This window comes from Phyllopteryx taeniolatus, chromosome 6 (genome assembly GCF_024500385.1).
Source record: "Phyllopteryx taeniolatus isolate TA_2022b chromosome 6, UOR_Ptae_1.2, whole genome shotgun sequence".
Classification (NCBI taxonomy): Eukaryota; Metazoa; Chordata; class Actinopteri; order Syngnathiformes; family Syngnathidae; genus Phyllopteryx; species Phyllopteryx taeniolatus.
Window position 1 is genome coordinate 31,053,825 of NC_084507.1, and position 14,767 is coordinate 31,068,591.

At 43.8% G+C, this 14,767-nt stretch overlaps 1 protein-coding gene across 15 annotated transcripts in view; it reads left to right on the plus strand.

Moving 5' to 3' along the window:
• The window catches only part of triob (trio Rho guanine nucleotide exchange factor b), an 85,422-nt gene that overhangs the window by 56,002 nt on the left and 14,653 nt on the right, over positions 1-14,767 (plus strand). For all 15 annotated transcript variants that reach the window (XR_009788884.1, XR_009788883.1, XR_009788886.1 and 12 more), the window contains 14 exons: positions 414-536; positions 820-1,014; positions 1,422-1,537; positions 1,821-1,887; positions 2,752-2,861; positions 2,995-3,064; positions 3,562-3,651; positions 3,738-3,830; positions 3,936-4,047; positions 4,342-4,532; positions 4,621-4,722; positions 5,594-5,733; positions 5,916-6,015; positions 8,568-8,814. Coding sequence is in view for 10 of the 15 variants with exons in the window: in XM_061775910.1 (XP_061631894.1) it covers positions 414-536; positions 820-1,014; positions 1,422-1,537; positions 1,821-1,887; positions 2,752-2,861; positions 2,995-3,064; positions 3,562-3,651; positions 3,738-3,830; positions 3,936-4,047; positions 4,342-4,532; positions 4,621-4,722; positions 5,594-5,733; positions 5,916-6,015; positions 8,568-8,814 (1,756 nt within the window). In the remaining 5 variants the exon portion in view is untranslated. The remainder of the gene's footprint in view (positions 1-413; positions 537-819; positions 1,015-1,421; positions 1,538-1,820; positions 1,888-2,751; positions 2,862-2,994; positions 3,065-3,561; positions 3,652-3,737; positions 3,831-3,935; positions 4,048-4,341; positions 4,533-4,620; positions 4,723-5,593; positions 5,734-5,915; positions 6,016-8,567; positions 8,815-14,767) is intronic.

Consider the following 14,767-nt stretch of genomic DNA (forward strand, 5'->3'; position numbering starts at 1 on the left):
AAAATGACATGAGTAAATAATGAGGAATTTGAAAAAGATCGGTGGGCTACATTGAAATTCACAAGCTTTCCTTCTTGTTCAAATCAATTTGTGTGCAAGATAAAAGCTCCCTCTTTTGGTGATGGGCTAACACAGCACGAGTGTCGCAACTTGATCGGAGGAAGCAGTTGGTGTCATTTACTTAACTCGCTAATGAAATGGAATACAGCAGCTGTATCAAAGATACAGATATTGTAATTCTCCGAGATGATGCCGAGCAGTCTTTCGAGTGCTGTACAGTCTGCTCAGAAGTGATCATCTCGTTAATAGGCTGAAGAAAACGTCGTCGTAGATAATGGAGGGTGCGTCAACTTTATGTAAATGGAATCCCCTCTGGCGTGCGTGCACCGAACTGTGATTGGCTGTTTCCGCAGGCCCTGGAGTGGATCCACGACACTGGGGACTTTTACCTGTCCACGCACACGTCCACCGGCTCCAGCATTCACCACACACAGGAGCTTTTGAAAGAGCACGAAGACTTCCAGATCACAGCGAAGGTCTCAAAATGTTTTTCTTCGCTCGAGAACCACTTTTGTTCATCGCTATGAGTTGTAGCTTTGTTTTTTGTTTTGTTTGTTTGTTTCTTATGCTATGAATATGTTTGCACGCTCCTGCACTCAATTGGGAGGCCCGTTCTTTGTGTCACATATTGTTGCGTCTCCATTTTAGGACTGGCTGGTATTGTGTTGGAGAACAAGCGTGTGTGCCAATCACTGATTCCCAACTCTCCCTCCCGCCCGTTATCTACCTTTCTCTCCCTCTATGTGCCACTATTGACAGCAAACCAAAGAGCGTGTAAAGCTGTTGATCCAGCTGGCCGATGGTTTTTGTGACAAGGGCCACGCCCATGCCCTGGAGATAAAGAAATGGGTGTCCTCAGTGGACAAGCGCTACAGGGACTTTTCTCTCCGTATGGACAAATACAGGACCTGCCTGGAATCGGCGCTCGGCATTTCCTCCGACTCCAACAAGGCAGTGAGTGTTCACCAATATTGATATCAACAGAAAAAGATCTCATACATAAAGGTTGAGGTTCGAGGATTTTTTTTTTTAAAATGTTGCCACGAGGGATGTTGGAGGTGTGGTGGAGAGGCAGGATGGAGGCCTTTAGCAATTCCGCAGAACGACAACGTTGTTGTCCTTGTTTTGTGTGTGTCGAGCGCATTTTGTGCTCTCGCAGATTGACAACATGTGGTATTAATTAACCTTGTGTTTTAGACACTCCGTCTTCCTATTCAAACTACATAATGGTGCAGTATGTTTTAATAAGCCGGCGCTAGGAGAAGGCAAATGCACCGCACATAATGTCGGTGTGGTGAGCGGTGAAAGGCAACCGTGGCCATTGTGCACGACATAATAGCCAGCGTCTGATGTGTTTTCAGAGTAAAGAGCTTCAACTGGACATCATTCCAGCTAGCGCTCCGGGTTCAGAGGTCAAGTTGAGAGATGCTGCTCATGAACTCAATGAGGAAAAGAGGAAGTCCGCGAGGAGGAAAGAGTGAGTGACACGTGTCCAAAGCGTAATATCATCTCCCGATAGTGAACAAAACAATATTGTATTTTATTGAACTTGTATTTTGGGATGGAATGTGTTCTCAGTTTGGTGTCACGTGATCCCGGATAGAAAATTATGTAATTTTGTTAAAGGTAACTTGGGTTTCATCCGTTCGCCTCTATCCACACGGTTTGCCAATATTCAGCACAAGTGGCAACGAAACCACATAATCATATCAAATTATTTGTTATTTCAACCAATTTAAAAACTCTCAATGTCTTTGTAGATTTATAATGGCCGAGCTGATCCAGACAGAGAAAGCCTACGTCCGAGACCTGCGTGAGTGCATGGATGTAAGTCACAGACCTTAAGACGTCGTCAGATCTTTTTCACCGTGCACAAGGCGATTCCTTTTATTTGCAATTGAATATTCCCATATACCAATAATGCATGTAATAATTTCCTTTGAAGGTACAAGATTACTAATCATGTCTGGCTGGTGACCCTGAACCATCCACGTTGGTGGTCTGTGTTATTGGCGCTCACCTGTCAAATTGTGGTCAGAGTTGAGTGCAGTTCTTTTGCAAACCTTTTCCAACTTGGACATCAGCAGACAATTTTGGTCGTCCATTGACGAGCTCTTTACCGCCTCAGTATTCAGTTTTTTTTTCCTCCATTTTCATACCCTGCCCCTCGTGAATTGAAAGTTAATTACGATTTCACAACTGTAGGGGGAGACCTGGAGCCACAAAAATACACATTTCCATTAGAAATACTATACTATACTATAGAAATACTATATATATAATACTAAAAGGGACCCGACTTGGAATCAGTGATACATACTGCAATGCACACAGACAGACCTTATACATTATGTAATTGTGTATTATGTGAGTTGTATGTTATGTTAATTATGCCTCACCCCACCTTTTGCACACGTGCCACATTAACATAAAGAGGTAACATTCAGAGCAGCAGTGAATACGTTTCATGTTTTGCTTTTTGTTTTTACCAGAGGTAAGAAATGCAATACAGTCAATGATGGGTTCATATGTGCCAAAAAGAATCACTACCTGTATATACTGTACATATGTCCCTTGGTTTCACAGTTGTAACTCGTAGAAGCTCTTTTAGAATATGCGTTGTTGTTGTTGTTTTTTTTTTATTATTATGACTGCCAGATGTATGTTAACAAGCTAAACTCTGACATGTAGACTTATCTATGGGAGATGACCAGCGGTGTGGAGGAGATTCCTCCAGGGATCGTCAACAAGGAGCACATCATCTTTGGGAACATGCAAGACCTCTACGAGTTTCATCACAAGTCAGTTGAGGAGTGATAGTTGACATTTTGTGTTGTGGACGCAGACGCGTCACATATACGCACGACCGTCGTCTAGTAACTACCGACTCGTAAAATCCAGCGTAACCACGCCAATGCGTCTGTTTCTGCACAGCATTTTCTTGAAGGAGTTGGAGAAATATGAGCAGCTTCCAGAGGATGTGGGCCATTGTTTTGTTACCTGGGTCAGTTGAGATTTTTCTCTGAATTTTCTCATCATGGCTAAAAAAAAACAAAAAAGTTATTTGAGTGTTATTTAGATTGTAGACATTCACTGTTATTCATATGTGGCACACTAAGAGAATGTTCATGTTTTTCTGCCAAGGAGACAACAACAAATGTTTTTTTTTTTTTTTAACAAATGATGCATCGTACCTCACTTTTGAAGGGACTTTAACAAATAGATTCTCATTTGAACATTCACCCTGGTACATTTTATGGGCAGTGCAATGTGCTCTTTAAAAACACTTGACGTTTATTATTAACCAATTTGTTGTTATTGAAGTTAGGAGTGTGCCAACTATACACCTGACCACAATTCCTTTTTAAATCTAAAAGTTCTCAAGCACAGCTGGTTGCAAGTGCGATTACCTTATAAACAACATTTAGACACCCCCCCAAAAAAAGAAGTTTTTCCAAGAGTTCATGGTTCAAATGTTACTTTTTTTCGTCTCCCGCTCAGGCCGACAAGTTTCAGATGTACGTGAACTACTGTAAGAACAAGCCAGACTCCACGCAGCTCATCTTGGAGCATGCTGGCCCATATTTCGACGTAAGGAACTACTTACAGGAAATGCCTTGAATTGTGTGTTGGTTTCTCTCTTTTTTTTGACAAATGTGTGTTGTTTGGTGCTACAGGAAATCCAGCAAAGGCATCGTCTTGCCAATTCGATCTCATCTTACTTGATCAAACCAGTCCAAAGAATTACAAAGTACCAACTGCTTCTTAAGGTGCAGTACAGCAACACATTTCTCTTAGTCCCTAAAGAGTGTACTGATAATAATTTCCATGTATTCATGTATGTTGTGTGTGTGTTGTGTGTGTGTGTGTTTTAGGAGCTATTGACATGCTGTGAGGAAGGAAAAGGAGAGATCAAGGACGGTCTTGAGGTGATGTTAAGTGTCCCCAAAAGAGCCAATGATGCCATGCACCTCTCGATGCTGGACGGTAGGTTTAAGCACACACGCGCGCACAACTGTACAACAATCACTCTGAAATCATTCCGCCAGCACCTCTCGTTTTGGATGCGCCTGTTGACCGTTCACTTGGAACACCTTTCCCCCCAAAAACGACGGTGCACTCCCTTTGCCGAGTGCAGTACGAAAAGGCCGAAAGAGCGTCTCCTTGCCATCCTCGTCCGCCACAAATTGTTCAACTGCGACTGAGCAATCAAGTCGCCACCCACGTCTTTGCCCACACATCCAGTGGAATCAAACTCCGCCTTTTGTTTCGCTACCTCAGGCTTCGATGGCAACATTGACTCCCAAGGTGAGCTGATTCTTCAGGAGTCCTTCCAAGTTTGGGATCCCAAAACGTTGATCCGGAAGGGCCGTGACCGCCACCTTTTCCTCTTTGAGATGTCGCTGGTTTTCAGTAAAGAAGTGAAAGACTCCAACGGACGTAGCAAATACCTTTACAAGAGCAAGATGTTTGTGAGTCATCTACACATTCTCCATGGTTTCGATTTGTCGTGTTTTTGCGAGCTTTTCAATGTATACTAAGTGGCCTTAACGTTCTCAGACGTCGGAGCTCGGAGTGACAGAGCACGTGGAGGGGGATCCTTGTAAGTTCGCCCTGTGGGTGGGCAGAACCCCGACCTCGGACAACAAGATCGTGCTCAAGGTGCTACTAGTAGGAGCAGCAACATGCACATTTGTCACCTTTTTTACTTCAAGCACCCAAAAAAATAAGCATTCAAACAAGTGTGCTTGATCCATAATCAGGACAATTAGTTGCCATATTCATTTTCCATAATCAGGACAATTAGTTGCCATATTCATTCTAAATAAAGTACTAAATAAAAGATGTTTTCCACATTGAAATCTGTTTGAACTTACAATATATACCACCATTTATTTATTTGTTTATTATTGCCCGACTTTAAGTACTTGGGCAAAATATTACGCAATTTTCTTTTTACAATATCACACTAATACTCATAGATTTTTGCGTTTTCATCGGTCCCACCACTCTGATTTTTGAGTTGCTGTTTTTTTTTCCCTTTAAATACCTCCAGCATATATTTGTATTCAACATATTTCATAAACACAAAGTGGAGTTTTCTTCCATTTTCCTGTACGTCACCCTCAGTGGAAATTGTTTAAACGTCCGTAATCTAATATACGTTTTTCGAAATGTGCGACTATGTGGTTTGTGTCTGTCAGTCAGTGTCTCATGATGTCATTTGTGGTGCGCGTCCGTTACGTAAAGGAGGACGCGCTGAAATTAAACAGAAATTCAATGCTGCCAATAAACGTCTCTGTGAAGTGTGCCATGCAGCAGACGAGAACGTCATCATGACATCATTTCACCTTAATCACAGCAACAAAGCACATTTGGTACCAGAAAAATAGCATTTTCTTTCTTCATGCCCCATACGCCACGTTATGTTCCTCATCATGCTTTTCTCGTTTTCGTCCGACAAATTGCTGACTTTTCCGGTTGCGCACGCCACAATTTATGCTCGGGTCAACGTGTTGTCGTTTTGTCGCAGGCTTCAAGCATCGAAAACAAGCAGGACTGGATCAAACACATTCGCGAGGTCATTCAGGAGCGAACGGTCCACCTGCGCGGCGCTCTGAAGGAGCCCATTCACATCCCCAAAGCCACCGCCGCCAAGCAGAAAGGCAGACGGTAGGCCTAACACAGCATCACTTGTTCGGAGTGCTCGCTTTGACAGACAGCACTCACTAAAAGAGCAAGTGTCGGGGCGTGCAAAAACACAGCTGGGATGCGCTCGAATTACACGCCGCGATTCCGTCGAAAAGGAAAACTTTACCGACAATGCTCTGTGCAAACTGTTTGTACACCTGCAGAGATGGAGAAGAGCTCGACAGTCAAGGAGACGCGAGCAGTCAACCTGACACCATCTCCATCGCCTCGAGGACATCCCAGAACACACTGGACAGTGATAAGGTGGAGGAACACACACACACACACAAACAAACACAAATTTCAAATCCATTTTCCCGTAGGGAATAACGGAAGCACCTGCAATGTGTTCCTTTTTTTTCTCACTTGAAAATAATGGAAATAATAATGATGATGATCATCTGTTGTCGGGTAGCACAGTGAGAGAGTGGTCAGCACGTCCGCCTCACTATTAGGAGGTTGTCGGTTCGAATCTCGGCCCCGGCTTTCCTGCGTGGAGTTTGCGTGTTCTTGTGCGTAGTGCGGTAAAATGGCTTGATCGAGTTGACTGAATAAAACGTATGAAATAATTAGGATTCAAAAGCCCAACAGGGCGCCATACTGGCCATCGGGCCACCGTTGATGTCGGACCCTGTCGGAGATTTTACAGTTTTCAGGAATATGAGTAAGCGTAGAAAATTGGAACAACTATTTGACATCGGACGCCCACTTCATTCGCTTGTTGTTGCACGTCACGACTGCAGCCTGCGCACATGCAACCGAATCTCTTCGACACGTTTCCTTTGGACGGATTTAATGCCGAGTGCGTGTGTGTGTGTGTGTGTGTGTGTTTGGGGGGCTCCAAAGAGCGATCGACTGGAAGCAGGCCTTATATCGGGTAATATCAGCGCAGAAGGCCCGTCGTCCTACGCTCCCAAGCACATGCGCCGCACTGCTGCAAAATAATCCTTCTCCACTTTGAAGTCGCACTCGCTGTTCTTGTCAAGCCACGATTGTTTCGTCCTCGTTTTCTCCTGCTGGAAGGAAGGAAGGAAGGAAGGAAGGCGAAACAGTTCAATGCAAATGAACAGATTGGCATTTCAAGACTCAATACATGTTTCAGTCATTTGTAAGACAAGTTATTATTAGTATCAAGTGATCGGTCCATTTGAGGACTCGTGAATGCATCTTTTCAGCAAATAGAATTTCCCGGCTTTGAATGCTTCTTTATCTCTCAGGCTTTCTGTGAAGGTTCTGTGTGAAACGTCTCATTCAGGAGGCGGCGACACTGGTGCGCTTGTGGTTTGTGTTTTTTTTTTTTTTTTTTGCATGCAAGGGCTCGTGTTCCTGTGCGCATCCGCTGCAGTGACTGACTTGTCAGCTGCTTCAGCCTCCCACTCACAGAGGATGCTCGCCTCCATGCCAGACAGGAAAGAAGCCTTTTAAGTCCTCGTCGCTTTCACTCTACCGCTTGGCATCTAAAGAAGAGAGATTGCAGACAACCGCTGAGTTCCTGGTTTATTTTTGTTGCCGAACTGCTATTGGCGAGACTTTCAAGAAGGCATCGATGGATTTAATGTAGTGAGCAGCTCTGTGATGCAGAATGATTCCCACTTCAATAGAGTTCGACTGATTGTTAAAAGGGGGACAGCGGTGACAGCGGATCAAGATTTGACTGACTTGTGGAAGTGAAATAACCGTATTTTTTTTCTCTTAGCTGACTTATTGCGTGAGGCTCTCAGGGCAGCTATAGTGAGTCGCGCGGTGCGATTGCGCAGAGTTTAGAACACTCGGGGGGGGGCTTTTGTCACAATGAGGGAGTGGAAAACAATGGAGAAATTGGAGGAAAGAATCGCGCACCCAGTTTCTCAGCTTCTCAGCTCGCTGGCTTCACCGCACTACCAAAGGGTACGTTGAAAATCAACATAGAAGCTTTTGTTCACTGATCGCGTGAGGAATGCATTTAGTACAGTTGAAAACATTTGACGTGTGAATGAATGAATGAATTTTTTTTTTTATGCTGCTTATCGAATAACTGCAATTTTATTGGTACCCTATGAACTTGCTCTTCCCACAAATATAATGATGATTTATTGAAATGATCAAATGGATATCAATTTAACAATATGTTTGTTGCACTGTTGTAGAAAAGCCATGAATGCATCATACAAAGAGCTGTTTTTAAATGTAGTCAGCAAAACCTTTCATATGATGATGCAATGCAGTTTAATCAGCATTAGAAATGATCGCTGACAAAGTTGGGCATTATTGTTGGAGACTGGATTGTTGTTCAAATTGGATGAATGTGGGCATGTGTAGCCAACATTATGTGAGTTTCTTACTATTTTAGCTACTTTGGAGTTATTACAAAGATCATCTCATGCTTCGGTTCGCATTTTTATTTTACATGAGCATGTCTCTATTTTGTGAGGTAAAACATCTTTTTAAAAAAAAAAAAAAACAACTTTCAGTAAAAAACTGAATGCAATTTAGTCCAGTTTTTCATATTTCATGCATTCATGTGCCAGATTCACATTTACATTATAAGATCATTTTATATAGTATTTCAAATGAAAACACCATATATAACTAACAACAACATTCCTGTCAGCAATGTATAGGTCCTTTGATAACATGCTACCGTGAAGAAAATGAAATCATTCAAGTGAAGCGTCCCACTTTTCCAAAACAATTTGCAGTATAAAAACTTGGTAATCATCTTGCTGCCTCTTTTTAGCAGTTCCCGAAATGGCGGTCCTAAAGAATACTGTTTTGAAATCGAAACCACAACTCTATACTTTGGCTCGGAATAAAACTGTCCTTTCTTTCTCTTTCAGCTGTCGGGTGGTTGCGAGCTGACGGTGGTCATCCACGACTTCGTCGGCAGCAACGGCGGCGGGGAGCTGACGGTGCGACGAGGTCAAACGGTCGAGGTTCTGGAGCGACTCCACGATAAGCCGGACTGGTGCCTGGTCCGGACCACGGACCGCAGTCCGGCCCAGGAGGGCATGGTTCCCTGCTCCATGCTGTGTATCGCACACTCCAGGTCGTCCATGGAGATGGAAGGGCTCTTCAACCACAAAGGTAGGAGAGACGCTTTGTTTATGCTTACGCGGGAAATGGGATTTATCAAACGTGAGACGAATTGCGCTGGCCGATTTTGCCTCTTCAGACGTAAACCGGCGTGCAACGCGAGGGCAAATAAGAGGTGGGGAGATTTTTCCGCTCATTTTGGAAATGGCGACGAAAATGATTGCAACATATTAACTATTCAGCAATGGAATTTCTGTGCGTCTGGGTCACTTCAGCGTCGATTGGTTTCCGGGTGTTGCAATACAAATAAACATGGTGGACACGCCAACTGCTTACGCTACCTGCAGCGCCAGAGGGCAAAGCAGTGACAGTACCAAAAGAAATCCCACACAGTCCACGCTGATGTTGGACTATACAGATATTTCTTTTTCTGTCTCCCTTACAGTCAAAGTCAGCAAATAGGATGTCTCTTAAAAATGTTTGAAATGCAATGCTGCACTTATACGTTGCGAAAGCAGTGTGACATGTTGGACAAGCACCCGAGGTATGCGCCGCAGATGTTTTGGCGAGGTCGCCGTGCCTCACCTGTACAACGCTACAAACAGGAAAAAAAGGAGAGGTCACCTCATTCGGATTCTTTCTCTTACATATGGGCCGTCGTTTGACAAAAGCTACGTTTGTCCAAGAGGAAGCATATATTTTCTTATTTTAAGTGAAGAAAAAATATACATTTTCTATTATTTCTATGGAACTTAAAAAGCTTTTTTGGTGTCAGGAGAACGAGATCAAATCAAAGAAGGGGGAAAAAAACCTGTTTTGAATCATGTCATTGTGAATTGCTTTTTCAACATTTTCAATCATAAAAACATATTTGGGTGGGGAGAAAAAGGATTAGATTTGTGATGCCATATGACCAAGCCACACTTGTATCATTATAATTCTAAATGAGACAGAATCTGAAAATACATAAACTACATTTACAACCAAAATCTTGGTGTTGTGTTGTAAGAAAGTAACGCTAGCAACCAATCGACAATGTGTCAAGCTCTGCCCATACGACTGAAATGACATTACAAGACGTGGTACAGCACTGCTCCGTTATTTGCCGACATTTCCGAAAATGCAATTGCAAAATAAGACATGCACTCCGTAAACATAATGCCTGACGGCTACGTTGCTCCATTGTTTGAAAGGCCGCTGAGCCTAAATATTCTTGGATATCATCTCTTATCTCGTGTTATGTTAAAAGGTAGCATAAATATTCACGATCCAATCGTCTCTGTAGTCTTTAAGAGTGGGTGAGTACGAGACATCTTGTTTCTATGGCAATATGGCACGCATATATTGTGTTTCATGTGTTATTATTGGAAGTCACAGCTTGGGTTTGAGCTGAGCATTTTCCTTACGCGGCACTGAAAGATGAGACTGCTTATCTTCCACTTTTAAGCAGTTCTCGTCTTTATTTTCCCCGCAGAAGTTTTTGTTTTTAGCCTGCGTTTCCTTGGTTTTGGTCTTTGTACAACCCCAGTTCCAATGAAGTTGGGACGTTGTGTTAAACATAAATCAAAACAGAATACAATGATTTGCAAATCATGTTCGACCTAAATTGAATTGAATGCACTACAAAGACAAGATATTTAATGTTCAAATTGATCAACTTGATTGTTTTTAGCAAATAATCATGAACTTGGAATTTTATGGCTGCAACACGTTCCAAAAAAGCTGGGACAGGTGGCAAAAAAGACGGAGAAAGTTGAGGAATGCTCATCAAACACGTGTTTGGAACATCCCACAGGTGAACAGGCTCATTGGGAACAGGTGGGTGCCGTGATTGGCCAGAAAAGAAGCTTCCCTCAATTGCTCAGTCATTCACAAGCAAAGATGGGGCGAGGTTCACCATAATATCATCGAAAGGTTCAGAGAATCTGGAGAAATCGCTGCATGTAAGCGGCAAGGCCGAAAACCAACCTTGAATGCCCGTGACCTTCGATCCCTCAGGCGGCACTGCGTCAAAAACCGACATCAATGTGTAAAGGATATCACTGCATTGGCTCAGGAACAATTGTCCAAACTTGACCAATGTCAGTAAATCCAGTTCGGCGCTACATCCGTAAGTGCAACTTGAAACTCTACTATGCAAAGCAAAAGCCATTTATCAACAACACCCAGAAACGCCGCCGGCTTCTCTGGGCCCGAGCTCATCTAAGATGGACTGTTGCAAAGTGGAAACGTGTTCTGTGGTCCGACAAGTCCACATTTCAAATTGTTTTGGGGAATTGTGGACGTCGTGTCCTCCGGGCCAAAGAGGAAAAGAACCATCCGGTCTGTTATGGACGCAGAGTTCAAAAGCCAGCATCTGTGATGGTGTGGGGCTGTGTTAGTGCCAATGGCATGGGTCACTTACACATCTGTGGAGGCACCATTCATGCTGAAAGGTTTTAGAGAAACATGCTGCCATCCAAGCGACTTATCAGTTTGAACATTAAATATCTTGTCTTTGTAGTGTATTCAATTAAATATAGGTTGAACATGATTTGCAAATCATTGTCTTCTGTTTTTATTTATGTTGAACACAACGTCCCAACTTCATTTGAATTGGGGTTGTATGTTTTATGTGGTCAGACTGAGGGAATGCTGAAAGCTTCTCGCTGCAGGGAAAGACAAGGATGACAAAGCTCTTTTGCTACTTTGTCATTGCTTTGTGTTTGCCGACCACCGAGGAGAGCAATTTGTCCCAAGTTACAAGAGTGTGACCGTTTCGAGGGATTAGAGTGCAAGGAAAACTCGGGAATAATTGACCGTTAGAAGTCACCGGAAGACTGAAAAACGAAGGAACCTCTTGTATCTACACGATGCACTTTGAAGATGGAAGCTGGTCGTCGTCACTCATAAATAAATCTCCGTTTATTAAATGACAGCGCGCCACTTTCATTGAGTCGTGCAACTTCTGTTTTAACCTTAAAATTCCTGTTGAATTAAATGGAATTCTGGAATTTGTTCTTGACTGAAGAAATGAACTGGGGTAGTTCAGAAGGAATTACATTTTTTCATTTCAAACAATAACTATGGCAGGTCCATAGCAATGTGTTTTTGTGGACCTTTAGCAAGGTCCTTTAAGCTCTTCTGTGATGCGCAAGGTTTTAATTGCAACACTTAAAAGAATATTGCGGTAGGGAGCAGTCCGATACGATGCACAAAACATTCCATAAGCGAATCTATATTTGTTTCAAGGCACGGTGTGCATCCTCGTGCCTGCGAAACGTGCGCCCGCCCCCTCCAAGCGAGTGGGTGCGCCTCCAAAGGCTAACACGGCAGATGCACAGCATGCATCCAGACGTCGATCCCGTGGAGGCTCGCCCGCTGTCCTTATAGAAATGCTCACGCTGCATTGGACTTTCTCCTCAGTCTGGACTTGACACTTGCGCGGTCCACATATTCAGGGAAGAAAAGCTTTTATCACTCTTCAGAAAGAATTTGAGTCGTTAGATGTGGAGATGCTTTGAGGGATTGCTTGAAAAAGGAATTCCTGACATGGCCCATGGCGTCCAGTCTCGAGTGTCTCTGCACCCTTTTTGCCCGATGGATTCAGCACAAGGAGGACGCGCTCATAAGTGCAAGTTCTGGTTGCTGGACCTGGGTAAGGTGCTGTCGTCTGCCACGTTCGACACGTTGTTCCTTTCAGTCCACTTCCTCTAATATGCACTACAATACATCAAATTCGTTGCTTCTAAGCTGACATGAATATTTGAGCTAGTTTTGTTTTTTTCCTTGTACATTTGGACATGAAGAAACGTAGTTTCGTATCAGATGCTTCTTGCAGACTTTTTTGTTTCCGAAAGCAATGTTTTTGCGAGTGCCGGGTCCACTCCCTTATCCGGCATGCCAGCTCCACACCCTTCCTAAATGTGGCTTTCGGTGGCCACAACTTCTCAGCATTGTCCTCCTTTCTCGAGGGAGAGCCAGACAAACCCAATGGAACTTTCCCTCTGGCTGCCTCCGCCCTACGCCGGCAAATGTTTGTGTTTCTGCCACATCCCCTGGGGATGATCGGACCGCACCGCAGATGCTCCACGGGTGACATCTGTGGAATCTCAGGCATGTTCCTGCAAAGCCGTGGCCGCTTTTCAGATTAGCCCGACAACCCCTGCCCTCGACTATTCTGAGACACAAACATGAGTGCAATCTGGCTTTTTGGTTTTCACCAGCAGCGTGGATGACAAGTTAGCGAAATTATGACACATCAACTACTGAGTGTGTATAAAGTTTTGCCCAGGTAATTCAGTGATATTTTGAAATGATTCGAATTGGGATGGCTTACTTTTCAATATGAGAAATGAAAGCTAATGAAAATAATTCACAAATGCGGCGAGGGAAAACCAGGCCCGCATCTTAAACGTCTTGTACACTTCGTAGGCCCCGTGCCGCAACATTTTGAGAAAATTCTTCAGGAATTTGTCCTTTATCCTGCTGAATGATCAACATACCAAAATAAACACATTAATAAACAGAGACCAGAATATGTTCATCCTGGTTCACCCCTGGAGTTTTATTTTAATTTTTTGCAGCCGGACCAACTGTTTATTCGGCGTCGTAACATTTAAAGAGCCCGTGCACAGCAAAGGGCAAGGATCTCGACGACGATGCGTGTGTGTGCGCGTGCGCGTGCGCGTGCGCGTGTCTTCAGGGGTTACTTTCCACTTGGCAGGAACGTGTCACGGCTGCTGACCTCCTGTTTCACCCATTTGCACTCTTTGATGTTAGCACCAGATTGAGCAAATTGTCATATTTTGACTTCTCATCCAAAATGATGCAATCACCCAAAGAAGGGTGTTTACTATTCAGTACTTTTGGAAATCAGTATTGTCGTTCTACCTGCTGAATGACGTCCGTCAGCTTCAATTTCATTTAAATATATTCAAATTCCAATATGTCGTAAATAATAATGAATATGTCATTCCGTTGCCATCCCTGATGGGGGAAGCGTGACACGACGATCGCTTGGAAAGCAGTGAGGCCAATTGGTTTGCAGTAATTTTATTTTATTAGACTTTTGTTCTTGCATTGATCAGCTCCAATCAATGCAATAGGACACAATATGACTGGGCAAAAAGCTGAAATGTTGTACAGCAAATATCTGGCACAGGTGGTACGCAAAGGGGTCCGTTTTCGATACCGCTTGTCGTCGGCGGGGTCACGCGGGTAAGATGGAGCCTATCCCAGCTGACTTTGGGGGAAAGGCAGGCCAGACCGTGGACTGGCATCGCAGGGACGGTTCCCCAATAAATCCTCGAATCTTGGGATGTACGACTTTCACGTAAACATCTATTCCGCTATCCTGTATGCTGAATATGCCGATGATCTGTGTTTTTGTTTGGAGGACATTTGTTTTTCTGTTTCCCATATTTGTGTCTCGTCTCGCTCGTTAGGTTTTCATTTCCACCCGTTCCGCTTAGCCCTCGTGTCTACCGATCTGCTCCCTCCAGCGACTCGTGTCTTGTCCATGTGTGCCTCGTTGTCTCGTCAGTTAGTTGCCCGGTTTCTTTCAGTCCTTGTCTGTTCATTGTTGTTGCCGTTAGCCGTGTTCATCTCGTCATGTTATGTTTCCTCGCCTCCCTGCTTTTGGTTCCGCCACCGTTTTCGGAAACCTGCAAACCGTGAGGAGCATCCCGACATACTCCGCTCAGTCCAAATAAAGAGGAGAAGCTTTTGTGCTGAAATGGATGCTCTTCTTTGAACTGTTCATTTGCCCCCGTGCACGTGATATTGATATCGTTTATTCCAGGCTTATACATGCTGAGCTTTGAAAGGCTGTGCTAAAGTCGGGTCCAATTAAGGAAGGCGATAATTCCATTCCCACTCTCTTGCAGCCTCTTTCACATGGCTAAACCCTTGACAGACTCATCAGTTCAGACGCGCAAAAGTACTCCGGGAATTGTTCAATCCCTGCTAAGCATCCATATCTTGAAGTGATCGGCGCCTGCTAAGCATCATATCTTGACTCATA